General features: G+C 35.0%; 1 protein-coding gene across 1 annotated transcript; it reads left to right on the forward strand.

Annotated features, from left to right (window-relative positions):
* The first annotated feature begins 19,301 nt into the window (after nt 1-19,301).
* Nucleotides 19,302-21,679, forward strand: EXO70C1 (exocyst subunit exo70 family protein C1). The gene has a single exon (XM_007043814.3). The coding sequence runs from the start codon at nt 19,424-19,426 to the stop codon at nt 21,422-21,424; it is 2,001 nt and encodes a 666-aa protein (XP_007043876.2). The 5' UTR covers nt 19,302-19,423; the 3' UTR covers nt 21,425-21,679.
* The last annotated feature ends 337 nt before the right edge of the window (nt 21,680-22,016 follow it).

The following is a 22,016-nucleotide window of genomic DNA, read 5'->3' on the forward strand; positions in this document are numbered from 1 at the left end:
TTACGTGTTGTGTATTATGTATAGGTGGTGAGCCCTTTGATAAGGGTAAAGATATTGTGCCCGAAGACCAAGAATAGGAGTACTCTAAACTCCTGTTATTGTGAGTAATCAGACTTTCATCTTAACTATCTAAAGTAGTTTATACTCGTTTTTATGTTTTAAAGAAAAATGAATTTAAATTTGCAAACTATTATGTTTTATAATTGAAGTGTTGATTAAACGAAATGAGATTTATAACTTGTTTTGAAATTGAATACTAGTTTTGGAAATTGAGTAAGTGGAGACTGTATACTTGTGTTATATATATGTTTTGACATATGGTTTGAATTGATGGCTTATGACAATGTGATGGCATGAATGGCTGGATTTGTGATTTGTGGATTATATGAACTGTTTTTGTTTTGCCTTGACAGGCTAGATAATATTATATTAGCCATGTCATGCTGTCGAAATGTTTATTGATTTGGTGGGTTATTTGATTAGCTTACTGCAATGGGCGGGTTTCCGTGGACCAGCCTATTAGAGGGGCACGGTAAACCCCGTTATATTTTACCTTAGTATGAGAGGCGCGGAAGGTATCTCCTAAGGTAAAGTTAGAGGTCACCTCACGTTGAACCACCACGTGAAGGTGAAACTTAGCCAACGCCAAGTAACGACTGTGCTTTTAAATATAAAAATGAGTTTTATACTTATATGTTATTTTAACAGCCTTGGAGGACTCGGTTGGATGCCCGACGCAAGGTGTCACCGAGTGCAAGTTTTTGGCACGAGCCAAGTTTTTATGAGAATCATAGGCCTTGTTGATTTTTATGAAATGAAATTGATTTATATGAAATGAAATGAGATTGGATGTTATGAATCATATTATGATGAGATATTTTAAATTATCTCCATTTACTCGACTTTAGATGTTTTAGATGAAATTTGCTTACTCACTGGGTTTATAAAAACTCACCCCTTCTTTTTACCCATTTTAGGCTCAGGGCAGTCTGTAGATCGCTGATTATGTCGAAGGTTTGCTTTTGGATTTGCACTCTTAGAAATCGCAAGTCTATAGTCTTGTTTATTTTGTTATTTTGGGGGCCTACATGTCATTGTAAAATATTTTGTATACCTGGCTACATGTGCCACTGTATGTATGAATTTATTTTGCTTTTACGCTACAAAAATTATTTACGCAGAGTTCTAAAAATATTGTTTTATAAGAAAATAGAATATTTTATTTAATATTTTTATTTAATTTGAATAGCTATAATTTCACTTTAAATTAATGAATTAGACAACGAAACTTATTTTTAGACATGAAATGGATGCTTATTACTCGTATATCATATTTTTACCAGGGTTTGAAAATTTTGGATAAAATTACCAAAATACCCTTGTGTAGTAGAAATTACTTTTTGATTATTTTTTATTTGAAATTAGTCTATATTTCTTTAAAACATGGTATTTAATAACTGTTGCTTACAAGGGAGAAGTAAAACTGATGCGAAAGCTTTGCTAGGTTTTGGTTGGCATTCCGAGTAATGAATGTCAATCAAGACATCGCTGTGGTTGTCATGGGCTCGATGGGAATTCCGGATCGTGATAATTCCTTTCAACTAAATATAAAATGTAAAGCACATAAAAAAGATGTATTCAAGTTAATTTCCTTTACATAATCATAATTAATAAAAAAAATGATACATTGATAAAATTTTAAGTAATAGATAATTATTCAGGTGTGATTGTTTAAGAATAAATATAACTCTTAAATAAAAAAAAAAGTATTTACAACAAACACAATTATTGAAAGTTGTAGATACGTCTGTTGAAATACAACAAACACATCTATAAAAACAGTACAAACACATATGTTGAAAGTAAAAAAAGATGCATCTATTGAAAGACAACAGACATAACTTCTCACTATCTATAAAAAAAACGTACTTCCAATCCAAAATTCATCAAAAAGCATTTTGCCAAAAAGGCTTGTTGTATCCTGAAGAGTCATTGTTTGCAAATCCCTATAGTAGGCAACAACTTTTTAAAGAAAGTGTGTTATAGCACGCCTCAAGCCTTACTTTCTTCTCTTTTCTTCTTCTACTAATTTTCAAACAAGTGCAATACTACAACTTATATTCGAGAACTACATGATAATTTATTAATTTTTAAAGATTAAAATTATAGAAAATAAAATCCACATAATAGAATAAAGAAGAATAAGTAAAAGATAAAACCTACATATGACATAACAAAAAGGAAAGAAAAAGAATATGGTTGATGCTTTGTAGAAAATTGTGGAAGAAAATCTATAGAGACTTAGAACATATAAGTAAATAGAATAGAAATGAAAAAAAAATATAAATATAAATAATAATATAAATTAAAAGAAAAAATAAAAAAATTTTAAAGTTGAGTGCGACATGTAAGATCATTTTGTTATTCTTTTTTTGTATTAGTTATTAAATAAAAAATTATTTTTAAGGGATCATTAAGAGAATTTATAAAAAAAATTTAAAAAATTCATATGATATAAAATAAAATTTAAAAATTTTGGGGAGCACTATAGGAGGCTTCGCCCTTGTGACTAAGGTGAAGGGGGTGAGTCAATTGGCTCCGAAAAGCCACGGATTCCTAATTTTCCTTTTTCAAAGCAATGTTTTTACTTTTTTAGATTTTAATATATTTTTATATTTATTATAATATAGTTTCTGTACATATTTAATAAAGCACTTTTGTATATATATACCTCATTTTTAGTAAATACGAAAATAAAACAATTTAGTCCCAATTTTATTTTCTTAACATGGTATCAACCTAATATATAACCCTAGTAGCATGTTTGGTTAGCCATTCTCCCGCTATTCTTAAGAAACAAATGTTCCTTTGTTTGGTTCCCACATGCTCCAATGAATAGCCATTCCTCTATAATGGCTAGAATGGTTATTCCCCAAAATAAGTTAAAACTAAAGAATAGCTAATGCCAATATCTTCTATGGTATTTGTCATGACCCGGTACTCCCTTCGAGCCCGTGACATCCGCCGTGATGTCTCGATAGATATTCATTACCCTGAATGTTAATCAAAACCTCGCAAGGCTCTTGCATCAGTTTTACATCTCCCCTGTGAGCAACAATTATTAAATACCATGTTTTAAAGAAATATATACCAATTTCAAATAAAAAACAATCAAAAAGTAATTTTTACTACACAAGGGTATTTTGGTCATTTTACCCAAAATTTTCAAACCCTGGTAAAAATATGATATACGAGTAATAAGCATCCATTTCATGTCTAAAAATAAGTTTCGTTATCTAATTCATCAATTTAAAGTGAAATTATAACTATTCAAATTAAATAAAAATATTAAATAAAATATTCTATTTTTTTATAAAACAATATTTATGAACTCTGCGTAAATAATTTTTGTAGCGTAAAAGCAAAATAAATTCATACATACAGTGGCACATGTAGCCAGGTATACAAAATATTCTACAATGACATGTGGGCTCCCAAAATAAACATATATGTACAAGACTATAGACTTGCGATTTCTAAGGGTGCAAACCCAAAAGCAAACCCTCGACATAATCAGCGATCTACAGACTGCCCTGAGCCTGAAATGGGTGAAAAGAAGGGGTGAGTTTTTATCAACCTAGTGAGTAAGCAAATTTCATCTAAAACATCTAAAGTCGAGTAAATGGAGACAATTTAAAATATATCATCATAATATGATTCATAACATCAAATCTCATTTCAATCCATGTAAAACAATTACATTTCATCAAAATAATCAGCAAGGCTTATGACTCTCTTAAAACTTGGCTTGTGCCAAAACTCGTACTCGGTGACACCTTGGCCCGAGCATCCAATCGAGTCCACCAAGGATGTTAAAACGACATATACCCATAAAACAAGTTTTTACGTTTAAAACACAACCGTTTCTTGACGTTGGCTGAGTTTCACCTTCACGTGATGGTTCGACATGAAGTGAACTTTAATGTTACCTCAGGAGATACCCTTCACGCCTATCGTACCAAGGTAAAATATAACTGGGTTTACCGTGCCATTCTAATAGGCTGGTCCACGAAAACTCGCCCACTGCAGTAAGCTAATCAAATAACCCATCAATTCATAAAAATTTTCGATAGCATGACATGACTAATATAATATTACCAGCCTGTCAAGGCAAAGCAAAACAATTCATATATTCCACACAAACACAAATCCAACCATGCTTGCCATCACATTGTCTGTAAAACTCGACCCTATAAACACATGTCATGACATACATGCACTGAGTAGCATGTTATTACGCTAGGAAAGTCCCTAAGAATAGACGAAACCCGGTATTGTACCTAGGTACACTTGAGTTGATTTAACCTCGAACTAGTTTAAATAGGAATCGTAGGATGAAATTTAATATTTTACAGTCCAGGAATGACTAAAAATGATTGTACAGAGTTCGAGGGTTCATTTGGGGAAAAAGTTGGAAATTTTGATGTTTAGGGGTAAAATCGTCATTTTACCACCTAAGATAATAATTTGATCACGGAGTGAAATTTTTGACCAAGATTAACTATTTGGAGTATAATTTAATGATAGGAAGTGAAAAATTTCAATTTCGGTAATTTTTGGAACATAGGGGCAAAACGATAATTTTGTCACCCCAGGGTAAAAATCGTAATTTTCACCACCCAAAACTTATCAAAATTATAGGATTTATTTTTTTTTGGTATGAATAACTATGGTATTTCAAGTGGTGAAAAATAGAAGTTTAATGGATGAAATTTTAAAAACGGGCCAATGGGAAAGTGACACATGGCACTTTTTAATAATTTAATATTATTTTAATAAAAAGTCAGCCCATTTAAACCCCATATTAAGCGATGGCCGGCCATAAGGAGAGAACAAGAGAGAAAATAGAGAGGAAAGGAAGAAAAGAGAAAAACCAAAGGAAAACTAGAAAATTCAAAAGGAAAATCGCGTTTTTCGACCATTTACGCGTCTAACAGTAAGATTTTTCTACTTTAGCTTGATTTCTACCTTTCCTATGCCTTTATTTCCATTTAGCATGCTTGAGGAGAGAGATCAAAAAGTGAAACCAAGGGCTGGCCGAATTTCAAGGGGAGAGATTTTGAATTTTTTAGGTTTTGATTTTTAGTTAAATTGATAGTTTTGGTTAGTTAAATGTGTATAGAAATCAAATTGGGCAAGAAAGCATGAAATTTTCACAATACCCACCCTTAGCCGAATATGCATTGATGTACAATGATGATGAACTGATTTTTATTCTAAGAGAAATGAAGAGAAAATGATGAAAAATGGTTAAATGTGATAGAAAAACAAAGTGAAAAATTAACCGAGTAAATGTCCCATTTTTTACCAAATTTTTCAAGGAGGAAAGTGAGCTGATTTTGGTGATTTTAGAAGGTTATTGGCTGATATTTAATGGTTAGAAATGTTGGAGAGAAAATGGGACAATTTAGAGCTAAAATGGAGCGCGTTAGCAATTTAACGGGTAAAGTGCCAAAAATAGGTTAATACCGCATTTAAGCCGTTTTAGGCTATTGCATTTCATACCATACATTAGTATAGGATTTAAGTCAATTATATAGTGATTTAACATCAATGTGGTGAATTGGGTAGATTTTGCAATGTGTTTAGGAGGAGAGCCTTCTGGTAAAGGCAAGAAAGTCGTACTCGACGAACAGTGATCGGGGCACCTAAAAGGCAATTAGTTTGTACAAACGGTGAGTAAACCTATTATTATTGTAAATTATCTATAGTTTATTTTTAAATGCTCTTCATGGATTTTATGAAACGAAAAATGAGATTAAAATGGGATTTTTGATGTTTTAGAAATAAATGTGACAAATAAAAATATATTGTGTTGATTATGAAATTGAGTAATTGAAGACTGCCAATTATTTTAAAATATATATTTTTCTATGAATGGCTTATGATATATGAGTATCTGTGACTATATGTTATAATTGCATTGAAAATTTATGTAAGCTGTCTTTTACTATGCGGCTAGATAAATAAATAAAAGCCACGTTATACTGTCAAAATTTTATTAAAATTGGTGGGTTTAGTCACAGCAGTGACGGATTTCCATGGACTGCCTATTAGAGGGGCACGGTAAACCCGGTTATATAGTTACTTTGGTTGTAGAGGCGAGGAGGGTAACTCCCGAGGTAGTGTTAGAGCTCACTTCACATCGGACCCCCATGTGAATGTGTAATTGGGCCAATGCCAAGGAACGACTTGTTTTCAAAACTAACATGTGTTTAACATGTAAATATCTTAACAACCTTGACGGACTCGGTTAGATGCCTCGGCCAAGGTATCCCCGAGGATTAGTTACAGTTTGAGCCTTGTTTTTAATAAAAGTCAGAAGCCTTAACAACTGTTTTGGTAAATTACAAATATTTTATGGTTTAAGAAATAAATTGAAAACCTTATGAAATGGTTTGTAATTTGTTGTTTAAACTTGCCTCCATTTTACTCGCCTTTAGATATTTATGATAATGTCTGTTTAGTCATTGGGATTGCAAAATCTCACCCACCTCCTTTCCAAATATTTTAGGCTTGTGGTAGCTTGTAGATACCCGATTTTGTCGAGGATTCCAGTTGATCCCTTTATCACACAGACAGTAGGTTACTATCACCAACACTTAGTGTATTTATAGGCCACTTGTCATTGTAATTATTATTGTACATTATAACTTTGTAAATTATTGTATGTATAAATTTATTTTACTTCTAAGTTACAAAAGATTACTTACACGTGTTTCTATAAATATTGTTTTATATAAAAATGCTATATTTTTGTCTTTTGATTTACTTGAGTCGAAAACGACTGAAAATTGTTTAAAACTGATATGTAAACCTTGCGGGGTTCCGATTGGTATTTTGGGTAATGAGTATCAATCGGAACATGGCGACGGTTATCATGGGCCCGAGGGAGGTTCCGGGTCGTGACAATTCAATTGGTATCAGAGCTTTTGGTTTAAAAGCCTATGGTTTTGAAAGAAGTTTTTGATTTTTAAAGTTATTTTAAAGTAATTTACAATGTCAGTGTGGCCCAGTTAAGATTAGTTAGTTGCATGTAGTTGCATATAGAGTCTTAAGTCGTCTAAACCAATTTCGTTCTTTTTATAGATCATTATGCCTTTTCGACGTGAGCTACCACCTATCACTAGATCTACCGATAGGGGAAGAGGTCACCCCAGACAGAGTCGGTCAGATTCCATAGAAGAGGAGTCGGCTGCATCTTCTTTTAGAGTAGTTCCTACTGTTGAGTCTACTGACATTCTTGTACCTCCTCCACCACCTGTTACTACTCCTGGCGTACATGCCATGTCACCCGAGGCAGCTCAGGCATTAGCGACTTTTGTCGCTGCTCTTACGAGCTAGGCTCAGGCTGTCCAGTTCCACTTGCTGTTTCCCCTGTAATAGCCCCAGTACCACCACCTCCTATTCCACCCCAAACACCGGACGCCTCCATTTCTAAGAAATTGAAATAAGCTAGACAGTTAGGTTGCGTCTCATTTACTGGTGAGTTGGATGCGATCGCAACTAGGGATTGGGTTATTCAGGTATCGAAAACACTGGCAGATATGGGATTAGATGATGAGATGAAATTGAAGGTGGCTACACGGTTATTTGAGAAGAGAGCCCGTACTTGGTGGAATTCAGTAAAGTCTTGCTCTCCTATACCGCTGACTTCTCAAATAACCGTCAGAAAGAGAAAAAGAGAGAAATTTTGAGCTTGAAACAAGGGAACATGACCATTGAGGAGTATGAAACTCGTTTTAATGAGCTGAAGCTTTATGTACTTGAGTTGGTGAGATTGGAGCAAGACCAGGTAAACTACTTTGAGGAGGGACTCCGTAATGAGATACGGGAGCGTATGATAGTGACTGGCAATGAGTCATATAAGAAAGTTGTGCAGATGGCCTTACAAGCTGAGAAGCTCGCCACTAAGAATAGACGGATCCAAGCTGAGTTTGCAAAGAGAAGGAATACGCCTACGTTCCCGTGTCAGTCTTTAAAGAGAGGTAGAGATTCGACATTTACTGCAGGAAGTACTACCTCAGCGTCTCTGGCATCCACTAGACCTCCATCTTAACAGTCACAGTCGAGATCTTCTAGATTTGATCGGCCAGTGATGAGTAATCGGGGGGGGGGGGGGGGGGGGGGGGACTTTAGGAATATTGGACAGATGCCGTAATTACGGAGGATTTCATGTTGGGTCATGTAGAAAGCTTGTAACGTGTTTTCAATGCGGCCAACAAGGGTATATCAAGAGAGATTGTCCTCAGTTGAGACGAGGTATAGTAGCTACTTCTACTCCTCCGACTTGTCCTAGTATACCGCGAAGAGACACTTCGGGATCACAGTCTAGACAAGGTCTAGTGATACGATCAGGCATGGGGAGTAATACCCCAGAGCAGCCATCTGCCAGACCACAGCTCCAGATTTCAACTAGTGTTTTTGCAGTGACTGAGGATGAAGCCCGAGTTCGACCTAGCACAGTGACGGGTACTATGATTGTGTTTGATAGAGATGCACATGTTTTGATAGATTCGGACTCCGATAGATCATACGTGAGCATATCATTTGCATCATTCTCAGATAGGAACTTGTCACCATTAGAGGAAGAAATTATAGTGCCTACTCCTCTAGGCGAACGGTTAGTAAGAAATACATATTATAGAGACTGTGGTATTCAAGTTAGGGAAGAAGAATTTATGGGTGATTTAATCCCTTTAGAGATTCGGGACTTTGATTTGATCTTGGGTATGGATTGGTTGTCCACTCATCGAGCAAAGGTGGATTATTTTAAGAAAGAAGTTATTCTCTAGAGTTTAGAGGGAGCAGAAGTTGTATTTACGGGGGAGCGTCGAGTATTACCCGTATTGTGTAATCTCGACCCTCAAAGCTTTGAAATTGGTACGAAAGGGATATTTGGCATATTTGGCTCACGTGATTGATATATCGAGGGAGGAACCTAAGTTAGAGAATGTCTCGTAGTAAGTGAGTTTCCTGATGTACTTCCTGATGAATTACCAAGACTTCCTCCAGATCGTGAGTTCAAATTCACCATTGACTTACTTACGGGTACTGCTCCTATCTCTATTCCTCCATATAAAATGGCTTGGGTAGAGTTGAAAGAGTTGAAAGTACAATTGCAAGAGTTAGTGGACAAGAGTTTTATACGCCCTAGTACATCTCCGTGGGGAGCATCGATTTTATTTGTGAAAAAGAAAGACAGTACACTTCGGTTATGTATAGATTACCGACAACTTAACAGAATGACCATTAAGAACAAGTATCCGTTGCCGAGGATTGATGATCTTTTCGATCAATTATAGGGAGCTATAGTGTTTTCTAAGGTTGATATGAGGTCTGGGTATCATCAGTTGAGGATCAAAGAATAGGATGTACCCAAGACAGCGTTCAGGACTCGGTACGGTCATTATGAGTTCTTGGTCATGCCTTTCGGGTTAACTAACGCACCGGCAGCTTTTATGGATCTCATGAACAGGGTGTTCCGCCCTTACTTGGATAAGTTTGTTATTGTGTTCATTGATGACATTCTGGTTTACTCGAGAGATAATGATGAGCACGCTACCCACTTGCGTATAGTATTATAGACTTTGTGGGAAAGACAGTTGTATGCAAAGTTTTCGAAGTGTGAGTTTTGGTTACAGGAAGTGGTATTCTTGGGACACGTAGTATTGGGAGCTGGAATATATGTTGATCCTAAGAAGATAGAGGCAATTTTACAATGGGAGCAACCTAAGATGGTGACGGAGATTCGTAGTTTCCTCGGATTAGCCGGTTATTATCGGAGGTATGTTCAGGGATTTTCCTTAATAGCAGCTCCTTTGACCCGTCTAACTCGTAAGGGAGTTAAGTTTGAGTGGGATGATGTTTGTGAGAATTGATTTTAAGAGCTAAAGAACCGGTTAACCTCCACTCCCGTTTTAACACTTCTTGTGAGTGGTAAGGGATTTGTAGTTTACAGTGATGCATCTAAGTTAGGGTTGAGGTGCGTACTGATGTAGAATGAAAAAGTTGTGGCTTATGCTTCTAGACAGTTAAAGAGGCATGAAGCAAATTACCATACCCATGATTTAGAGTTAGCAGCTGTGGTGTTTGCTTTAAAAATCTGGAGGCATTACTTGTATGGTGAGCATTGTTGGATATTTACTGATCACAAGAGTTTAAAATATTTGCTCACTTAGAAGGAGCTTAATTTGAGGCAAAGACGATGGTTGGAGTTGATAAAAGATTATGACTTGGTGATAGACTATCATTAGGGAAAGGCGAACGTTGTAGCTGATGCCTTAAGTCGTAAGTCTTCATCGTCTTTAGCCGCACTTCAGAGTTGTTATTTTTCAGCATTATTAGAGATGAAATCTCTTGGGGTCCAGTTGAGAAATGGTGAGGATGGATCCTTATTGGCAAGCTTCATTGTGCGACCTTCGTTACTAAATCAGATCAAAGACATTCAGAGGTCTGATGAGAAGTTAAGAAAAGAAATTCAAAAATTGACCGATAGAGGAGTCAGTGAGTTCAAATTCAGAGGAGATAACGTCTTGGTGTTTAGAGACCGAGTTTGTGTTCTTGAGGGAAACCAATTGAGACAAGCGATCATGGAAGAAGCCCATTCATCTGCTTATGCATTACATCCTGGAAGCACCAAGATGTATAGGACTATTAGGGAGAATTATTGGTGGCCAGGTATGAAGCGAGACGTAGCAGAATTTGTAGCAAAGTGTCTCGTATGTCAACAAGTTAAGGCGGAGCATCAGAGGCCAGCAGGTACACTTCAGTCTTTACTTGTTCCCGAGTGGAAATGGGAGCATGTAACTATGGATTTTGTTTTGGGATTGCCGTAGACACAGAGGGGAAAGGATGTGATCTGAGTGATCGTAGATCGGTTGACTAAGTCCGCTCACTTTTTAGCTGTCCATAGTACATACTCTATTGAGAAGCTGGCTCAGCTCTATATAGATGAGATTGTGAGGCTACATGGAGTTCCCGTTTCTATAGTGTCAGACCAAGATCCTCGATTCACTTCTCGATTCTGGCTGAAATTTCAAGAAGCTCTTGGAACCAAATTGAAATTTGGCACTGCTTTTCACCCACAGATGGATGGTCAGTCAGATAGGACTATTCAGACTATGGAGGATATGTTGAGGGCTTGTGTCATGGATTTTCTTGGGAGTTGGGATAGACACTTGCCGTTAGTGGAATTTGCTTACAACAACAGCTTCCAGTCTAACATTGGTATGGCACCGTACGAAGCTTTATATGGAAGGAAATGTCGTACTCCATTTTGTTGGGATGAAGTGGGTGAAAGAAAGTTAGTTAGTATGGAATTGATTGATCTAACTAATGACAGGATCAAGGTTATACGAGAGAGGCTAAAGGTAGCCCAGGATAGGCAAAAGAGCTATGCAGATAAACGAAGAAAAGACTTAGAGTTTGAAATCGATGATAGAGTTTTTCTTAAGGTTTCTCCGTGGAAAAGTGTGATTCAATTTCCGAAGCGAGGAAAGCTTAACCCGAGGTATATTGGACCATTTCGAATCATTGAGAGAATTGGACCAGTGGCTTATAGGTTAAAACTACCTCCAGAGTTAGATCGGAACCACAACGTTTTCCATGTCTCCATGCTTAAGAAATATGTGCCAGATCCTTCTCACATCCTCGAAGCACCTCCGATCGAGTTGCATGATGATTTGAAGTTCGAGGTGCAACCTGTGAGTATCTTGGATCGAAAGGATTGAGTATTGAGGAACAAGAGTATTTCGATGGTCAAAGTGTTGTGGAAAAGTGCTAGAATGGAGGAAATGACATGGGAAGTAGAGCATCAGATGAAGAACCAATACCCGCATCTACTTGTCGAATCTAGTAAGTGAAATTTTGAGGTCAAAATTTTATTTTAAGGGGGGTAGAATTGTAAAACCCGACCCTATAAACACATGTCATGACATACAGGCACTGAGTAGCATGTTATTCGCTAGGAAAGTCAAACCCGGTATTATACCTAACGGTACACTTGAGTTGATTTAACCTTGAACTAGTTTAAATAGGAATCGTAGGATGAAATTTAATATTTTACAGTCTAGGAATGACTAAAAATGATTGTTCGGAGTTCGAGGGTTCATTTGGGGAAAAAATTAGAAATTTTGATGTTTAAGGGTAAAATCGTCATTTTGCCACCTAAGATAATAATTTGATCATGGAGTGAAATTTTTGACCAAGATTAACTATTTGGAGTATAATTTAATGATAGGAAGTGAAAAATTTCTATTTCGGCAATTTTCGAAACATAGGGGCAAAACGGTAATTTTATCGCCTAAGGGTAAAAGCCGTAATTTTCACCACCCAAAACTTGTCAAAATTATAGGATTTATTTATTTTTGGTATGAATAACTATGGTATTTCAAGTGGTGAAAAATAGAAGTTTAATGGATGAAATTTTAAAAATAGGCCAATGGGAAAGTGACACATGACACTTTTTAATGATTTAATATTATTTTAATGAAAAGTCAGTCCATTTAAACCCCATATTAAGTGATGGCCGGCCATAAAGAGAGAACAAGAGAGAAAATAGAGAGGAAAGGAAGAAAAGAGAAAAACCAAAGGAAAACTAGAAAATTCAAAGGAAAAATCGCGTTTTTCGACCGTTTACGCGTCTAACAGTAAGATTTTTCGACTTTAGCTTGATTTCTATCTTTCCTATGACTTTATTTCCATTTTGCATGCTTGAGGAGAGAGATCAAAAAGTGAAACCAAGGGCTGGCCGAATTTCAAGGGGAGAGATTTTGAATTTTTTAGGTTTTGATTTTTAGTTAAATTGATAGTTTTGGTTAGTTAAATGTGTATAGAAATCAAATTGGGCAAGAAAGCATGAAATTTTCACAATACCCACCCTTAGCCGAATATGCATTGATGTACAATGATGATGAACTGATTTTTATTCTAAGAGAAATGAAAAGAAAATGATGAAAAATGGTTAAATGTGATAGAAAAACAAAGTGGAAAATTAACCGAGTAAATGTCCCATTTTTGACCGAATTTTCCAAGGAGGAAAGTGGGCTGATTTTGGTGATTTTAGAAGGTTATTGACTGATATTTAATAGTTAGAAATGTTGGAGAGAAAATGGGACAATTTAGAGCAAAAATGGAGCGCGTTAGCAATTTAACGAGTAAAGTGCCAAAAATAGGTTAATACCGCGTTTAATCCGTTTTAGGCTATTGCATTTCATACCATGCATTAGTATAGGATTTTAAGTCAATTATATAGTGATTTAACATCAATGTGGTGAATTGGGTAAATTTTGCAATGTGTTTAGGAGGAGAGCCTTCCAGTAAAGACAAGGAAGTCGTACCCGACGAACAGTGATCGGGGCACCTAAAAAGCAATTAGTTTGTACAAATGGTGAGTAAACCTATTATTATTGTAAATTATCTAGAGTTTATTTTTAAATACTCTTCATGGATTTTATGAAAAGAAAATGAGATTAAAATGGGATTTTTGATGTTTAGAAATAAATGTGACAAATAAAAATATATTGTGTTGATTATGAAATTGAGTAATTGGAGACTGTCAATTATTGTGAAATATATATTTTCCTATGAATGGCTTATGATATATAAGTATATGTGGCTATATGTTATAATTGCATTGAAAATTTATGTAAGCTGTCTTTTACTATGCAGGCTGGGTTAATTAATAAAAGCCACGTTATACTGTAGAAATTTTATTGAAATTGGTGGGTTTAGTCACTGCAGTGACGGGTTTCTGTGAACTGCCTATTAGAGGGGCACGGTAAACCCGGTTATATAGTTACTCCGGTTGTAGAGGCGAGGAGGGTAACTCCCGGGGTAGTGTTAGAGCTCACTTCACATCGAATCCCCACGTGAATGTGTAACTCGGTCAACCCCAAGGAACGACTTGTTTTCAAAACTAACATGTGTTTAGCATGTAAATATCTTAACAACCTTGGCGGACTCGATTAGATGCCTCGGCCAAGGTATCCCCGAGGATTAGTTTTGGCTTGAGCCTTGTTTTTAATAAAAGTCAGAAGCCTTAACAACTGTTTTGGTAAATTACAAATATTTATGGTTTAAGAAATAAATTGAAAACCTTATGAAATGGTTTGTAATTTGTTGTTTAAACTTGCCTCCATTTTACTCGCCTTTAGATATTTATGATAATGTCTGTTTAGTCATTGGGATTGCAAAATCTCACCCACCTCCTTTCCAAATATTTCAGGCCTGTGGTAGCTTGTAGATACCCGATTTTGTCGAGGATTCCAGTTGACCCCTCTATCACACAGACAATAGGTTACTATCACCAACACTTGGTGTATTTATGGGCCACTTGTCATTGTAATTATTATTATACATTATAACTTTGTAAATTATTGTATGTATCAATTTATTTTACTTCTAGGTTACAAAAGATTACTTACACGTGTTTCTATAAATATTGTTTTATATAAAAATGCTATATTTTTGTCTTTTGATTTAATTGAGCCGAAAATGTCTGAAAATTATTTAAAACTGATATGTAAGCCTTACGGGGTTCCGATTGGTATTCCAGGTAATGAGTATCAATCGAGACGTCGCGGGCTGTTGTCTTGGGCCCGAGGGAGGTTCCGCGTCGTGACATTGTCATAAGCCATCAATTCAAACCATATGTCAAAACATATATATAACACAAGTATACAGTCTCCACTTACTCAATTTCCAAAACCAATATTCAATTTCAAAACAAGTTATAAATCTCATTTTGTTTAATCAACACTTCAATTATAAAACATAATAGTTTGCAATTTAAATTCATTTTTCTTTAAAACATAAAAACGAGTATAAACTACTTTAGATAGTTAAAATGAAAGTCTGATTACTCACAATAGCAGGAGTTTGGAGTACTCCTATTCTTGGTTCTCGAGCATAATATCTTTAGCCTTATCAAAGGGCTCACCACCTATACATAATACACGACACGTAATTTAATATATTTGTACCAAACTGTTATAAAACTATTTCAGGCTCTATATGAATGCATGACATTGAATAAGAGTTGTCCGAATAATCACTTAAAGATGGTGTTCTATGTGGGTTTAATTGTGATCGGAATGAATTTGTATTCGACCTAATTCGAATTATACACCGTTTATTTAAGCAAAACATCCGATTCAACTCCAAATATATTCATTACACTCCCAATAATCTAATACACCAAAGCATTACAATGAACTTGATTTTTGATTAACTTCACCTTTTTTCGAAATTCATTCCGATTCTGAACTAACATACTAATCAATGTCTACATAGTCTCGTAAATCCATATATATCATTAGGAATCAAATCCAAGTCCATTTACTATGATTTTCTCATTTTCCATCAAGCCATTTTCTAAAGGAACTATATTTTTCAATAACCGGTTTCGATATCCAACACCATAATTCATCAATTCCTAGCTAAATAACATGAAATACAACCAAATCCATCATCAACATGTCTTATAGAAAATTCGACCAAATGAGGGTGGTTGAAGAACATGTGATTTTCTTGCTTGTTTTTCCTTCCAAACATCACAAAATGACTAAAAACACTAGGATATTATGAAATCTAGCAAAATTCATCACAAAAACTTCTCTCTCTAGATTTGGCCAGCAAAGGTTCCCTCTTGAAAACTTGAATTTCAGCCATGGAGAATGAAAAAGAATGCATGGGAAAGGTAGATCTCAAGCTAAAATTAAAAAATCTTACCTTTACTTGCTTGATTCCTTGAAATCCAACAATTTCTCTTGAATTTTTCCTTCCTAGGATTTGTTCTTCTCTTTTTCTCTTTGTTCCCTTGCTTGGCCGGCCATAAGAGTGAAATGGGAGAACCTTAAGTCGGTTTATAAAGGAAAATCATAAAAATATTAAAGCTTGACACATGTTACCACTTGATTGGTCCATGATTAAAAACTTAACCATTAAGCAATTTCTCACCACCACATGTAATCCCATAATTATCCAAAGTATAAAGTGATAATAGGTGAAATTCATGGGCTTGAAAAGTGTCATGGTGGTGTAAAATTTCCATTACGTCTTCATGGACACGTGAAATGACCGTTTTGCCCTTATACTCGAAAAATGTCGAAATTGAAATTTTTCACTTCACAATTTCAAATTATGCTCCAAATAGTCAAACTTGGTCAAAAATCTCGTCCAACATTCAAATTTTTCCTTTGGGTGGCAAAATGACCATTTTGCCCATACGTTATGAAAATTTCTGAATTAACTCCAAATCAATCCTTGAATTCTGAATCATCATATTAAGACATTTTAAAGTTCAGTATCTCTCAAATGCATCTTAAAATCTCTATTTGGACTAATTCAAGGCTTTAATCAACTTAATTGTTTAACTAGGTACAATACTGACTTTTAACGATTTTTCGATACATTCACTTATGCATACATTCTATCAAGCATATGAATGACATGACAAGTATATCATAGAGTAGGGCTTAACAGTATTAGCTATTCCTTGGTTAAGAAATAGTCTTAAAAAATAATAAAAACCAAAATGTTCTTTATAAGTTTGAAAAATTACATATTATATATTATAAAAATAATATTTTAAATTTAAAAATTAATTAAAATTATTAATATTTGAATCATAATAACATTTAAATTATAAATACAATATTAATATTTCAAAATGTTAATCATTAAATTATAAATAAAATATTAATATTTAAATGATCAATTATTAATATTATTATAAAAAGGAAAAAATTTAAAATTTTAATGATTAAATTATAAATAAAATATTAATATTACTATAAAAAGAAAAAAGTTTAAAATTTTAATAATATATTATAAAAATATATTTTAAATTTAAAATTGATTAAAATTATTAATATTTTAATCATAATATCATTTCAATTATAAATAAAATATTAATATTTAAATGATTAATTATTAGTATTTTAAATTAATTATAAATGATTGATATTTAAAAAATAAAATAAAATAAAAGTAAATAATCATAATAACATTTAAATTATAAATTAATTATTAATATTTTAAAATATTAATTACTAAATTATAATTAAAATATTAATATTTAAATTATAAATTATGAATTTTTTATATAAATTATAAAAATGTAATATTTAAAAATAATATAAAAAATAAATAATCATATGTATATAACAAATGGTATTTTTATCTTTTTATACTTTATTCATTTCTTATTCCAAACTAAACACTGTAATAAGTCATAATAATTATTCTTAACCTATTCCATTTATCATACCTAACTACGCAAAAACTATTTTATTCTATTTTCATCTTATTCTATTTCTACAAAATAACTATTCTATTCTATTTCAACGTATTCCGCAAACCAAACATAACCTAAGACTTGTGTTTTTTCCACTGCGCAAAGATTCGTCATCTACTAGTTCTTCTGCAAATCTTATCTTTACAACTCTTACTGCAACCAAATCAAATTATGATTATTCTTTTCCATGTTTTCTTCATTGCTTGGATAGTCCTAGCTCTATTCTTGTTCCCTAACCTTTTGGTTGGTGACAATTATCCACTTTGAAACTGTGCTCTTTGCACGACTCTTGACACTAGAAATTGTTGGTATATGCCATTGAGCCAATTAGATTGGTCATAGGATATAGATTGTCATTTAATGCATACTTATCGCATAACTATATGTGAGAGAAGTTTTTCTTCATGTTAGTGCAATAATATGGAGTTATTAAGTACTAATTGGATGAAGCCCATGGAACATAAAGGCCTTACAAGAGAATTGTAAAGTTGTTACAATTATGAGATCACTATGCATCAAAGCCATGTTCCTAAAATTGTTCCTAGTCATTGTATTGTCAAGGCAGGGCATTGATAATATTCAAAGACTAGTACATGTTAAGCCTCCTTACATAGGAAGTAAGCAATCGATCTCATAGATTGAAGTATATTGGATACTTGAGGATAACATGTAGGTGCTTGTTAAAGAACAAGTTTACTGAATATGACCCACTATGAGAACTCTATTTGGTAATTCACTCAAGTGTCTATGAAAAATATTCTCATATGATAGTCGTGCAACTAGTCTTTGGACTTAAGACACCAATCATCTTGTATGGGGAATGACATACTTTGATTTCACCTCTATGGGTTTGGAGGCGACCAGATATCTAAATAAGGTGTTTTTAGGCAGGCCATGAAATATGCGAAGGTGAATGAGTAGTCAAGAAAGGATTCATCACCCTAAGTGATATGAGGGGATGTATCTCACTTGTTCTCAATTCTTGATTAACTTGTATAAAATTTTTGATCAAAGTATGATGAATTTGAGGGAAGTTAGTTTCCTTAATTCATAAGGTTAGTCATGAATTATGAGAACTAATATGAAATGTTATTAGTAGACACTGAGCCATGCTTTATGACATATTCAAGATATTTGATGGAAAGATCATATTGTACTGAGAGGCTTATCATTGAAGGGCTTTGTCAAATTTTTTAATTGATTTTCTAATATTTGGGTGGTTATGATGTATTACTAGATACCGTTTATGATCTACGAATATAAATCAATTGTCAAATTGATATTTGATATTTGGATGGTCATGATGTATTACTAGATGCCATTTATGATCAAGTTATAAGGAATACTTTTAACTCGTTGCCTCTTCAAACATTTCCAATCGCAAAAAACCTTCCTATCATTGTGATTTTTGTGATCTCGATGAGTTTGGACATTGCAAGAAACTTGGAAGCAAATAATGTGGTAATACAAATACCAAATATTTTTTATTCGACCTCTACTAGTTATAGTATCTTCTCATGTCCATGAGCCCAATCCCACTTTCACGTTAGACCAATATCAACAACTTCTTACTTTAATTAATTTCCATGGATAAATCTACTCCATAATCAGTATCTTTGCTTCCTATCATTTATTTCTCGGGCCTCAGATTCTCGCGCATTTCCCTACCCACATGAACAACGTGCATCAGAAAAACCAGCGGGTTGGTAGAGGAAATGCATTATTCCGCAGTGGGAGGAGGGGAAACGACATGGAGAGCACACACACCCAACTTCTCACCAGGTCAACGGTCAACGGTGAACTACAACTTCCCAAAAACCAACGGCCATAACTAAGACAAAGCAGCACATGCCCTCTCTTATCGATTCCCTCCAAACAATTTAGAGAAGTAAAAATTAAAAGAAATTAAACAAATGACAAAAAACACGGAGCATCAATTCCCGCTATTTCCGTTAAGATATTTCTTAATCGGCTAAACCTATCTTTTCTTCACAAAAGCAAGAAAGATAAAAAAAAGAAAATAATAATGTTTGTTTTGGTTGGCCTGGCTAATTAGACCTTACCATGGAGAAGAACCTGAACTCTGAAAAGTCTGGTAGCTTCTCTGGAATTGGCAAAAGAAGGAGCCATAGTATATCAGAGTCCGTTAGTTTTCAATTAGACGGTCCGGAGCCAAAGGAATGTGATGAGAATCAAAATCCAGCTGAGTTATCCTTGGAACCCGATTTGAAGCATGATCAGATCCTGGAAGAGGTTGATCAATTCATTGAAAAGTTAGATTCCGATGGAGGTAAATGCAAAGCCCCAGAAATTCCGAATTCTATCGAGCCATTGCTGAAGATGGTCGAGACCAGGATTGCAGGATATGAACAGAGGGAAGCATCAGCAAAGTTTGGCCAAAACCAGGAGGAAGATCCCTCATTTTTTGAAGCTATAAGCCGCGTTTCGAGGATCGTAAAAAGTCTTGATGAATTCCCGTTTGATTCAAGTGCAACTTCTTGCTTTAATCAAGCAGGCTCTGTTCACCATCGAGCCATGTTGTTATTGGGATACGAGTTCTGTGCTCTCCTGGACAATTCTAAACGAATCTGCAACATAAATAGAGATCCAAAAACTCCACAGACTCCCAAGCAATCTTTCTTCAACTCCAATCACGAGTTGGATCGATGCATCCGACCCGAATCCGACTCCAAAAAAGAGGACGAGTTTCCATCTTTTTCACCGGAATCAATCTCCAACATGAACCAAATAGCCACCGCAATGATCTCTGCAGGGTACGAGGCGGAATGTTGCATTTCTTACAGTGGTCTGAGGCTAAAAGCACTGGATGTCGAGTTGAACAAGCAAGGGTTCGAGAATATCAATGTGGACGATGTTCAAAGGATGCATTGGGAATCACTTGAAGGAGAGATCGCTAATTGGATTCAAATTGTCAAGCATTGCTCCACGAATTTCTTTTCCGCTGAACGCAAGCTTTGCAATTCGGTATTTTCAGAACATCCTTTGATCGCTCAGAGATTGTTCAGCGATCACGCAACATTCGTGACCGTAAGGCTTCTTAATTTTGCAAATGCTGTGGTGTTGACCAAACGATATTCTACGGAGAAACTATTCAAGTTTTTAGATATTTATGAGACATTGCATGATTTGAATCGGGATTTTGGTGATGACTCATCCGCCCCGGATTTGATATTCGAGACATCTGTGACACAATGCAGGGTCGGTGAAGCCGCGGTGAGCATTTTCTGTCAGCTTGAGAATTCAATCAAGAGTGATAATGGGAGAATCCCTGTGGCCAGTGGTGCAGTTCACCCCTTGACTCGCTATACAATGAATTATCTAAAATACGCTTGTGAGTACAAAGACACGTTAGAGCAAGTATTCCAACAGCACTACAAGATGGAGGAATCTACCAGGCAGAAATTTGAGGAGCAGGAGTCCAAGAATGCCATCAAAGATGATGGGAGCCCCAGAGCCTCCCCCTTTTCAGTAAAGTTAATGATGGTCATGGATTTGTTAGATGCCAACATTGACATGAAATCGAAGCTGTATAGGGACCCAGCATTGCGTTACATTTTCTTGATGAATAATGGGAGGTATATTTTGCAGAAGGTCAAAGGGTCCGCGGAGATCTATGAAATGATGGGTGATTCTTGGTCGCGGAAACGAACTACGGACCTAAGGCGGTACCATAAGAACTATCAAAGAGAAACATGGAGCAAGGTTCTACAGTGCATAAACCATGAGGGTTTGCAAGTGAATGGGAAAGTGTCAAAGACTATATTGAAAGAAAGGTTCAAGAACTTCAACACTTTGTTTGATGAAATCCACAAAACGCAGAGCACTTGGGTGGTGAGCGACGAGCAGCTTCAATCGGAGCTTATAGTTTCGATATCGGCCGTGGTGATTCCAGCATACAGGTCCTTTCTGGGGAGATTCAAGTCATATGTTGATTACGGTAGACAAGCAGAGAAATACATAAAGTATCAGCCAGAAGACATTGAGGGGTTGATTGATCAACTATTTGATGGAAATTCGACATCAATGGGGAGGAGGAGAACATAATTAATTTAAGTCACTGAAAACGAGTATATATGTATTTGCTTGGGAAGATGAAGAAGATCATGGCCGGTCCCTGCGGGTTCGTTTAATTCATGTCTATTTCGTTGTTGTCTCTTATACACGACGAATTTGCTGTAAACTACTTTTGAAAAATCTGAACATAAAGCTTGAAATTTTACAACAACTTTTGCAACTATATTTGGAGCATTATTTGCTCTAGTATGAAATTTTGTAACAGTGAAAAGTTGTTATCTAAATGCCTACGATTTTATCTAAAGTATATTGATTTTAAGCCACAAACACCCTTCAGAAAGTTGATACGATTCTATGTCATTTTTTGAGATGTCAACAGTATTCTTGATATTTTCTTTAAATTATGTGCTTCTTGGAATTGACACGTGTCAATGACAATTTTTTAGATCTCAAGGGTATTTTTGGGTTTTCCTTTCAATTGTTGAGAATGTTTTTGTTGGGGCTCAGCAAAATTTGATCGGACCAATGACCCAATTGAACCGAATGCAATTTGAATAAAATGGTTCGGTCCAATTAATCCATTTGGTCTATTTGTCCAATTTGTTTATTTGGTTGATTCTCG

This window comes from Theobroma cacao, chromosome 2, assembly GCF_053813885.1.
Source record: "Theobroma cacao isolate CCN51 chromosome 2, ASM5381388v1, whole genome shotgun sequence".
Taxonomy (NCBI): domain Eukaryota; kingdom Viridiplantae; phylum Streptophyta; class Magnoliopsida; order Malvales; family Malvaceae; genus Theobroma; species Theobroma cacao.

Bases quoted from the DNA above. Each gene is read 5' to 3' on its own strand.
- EXO70C1 (XM_007043814.3), top strand. From the start codon at position 19,424: ATGGAGAAGAACCTGAACTCTGAAAAGTCTGGTAGCTTCTCTGGAATT.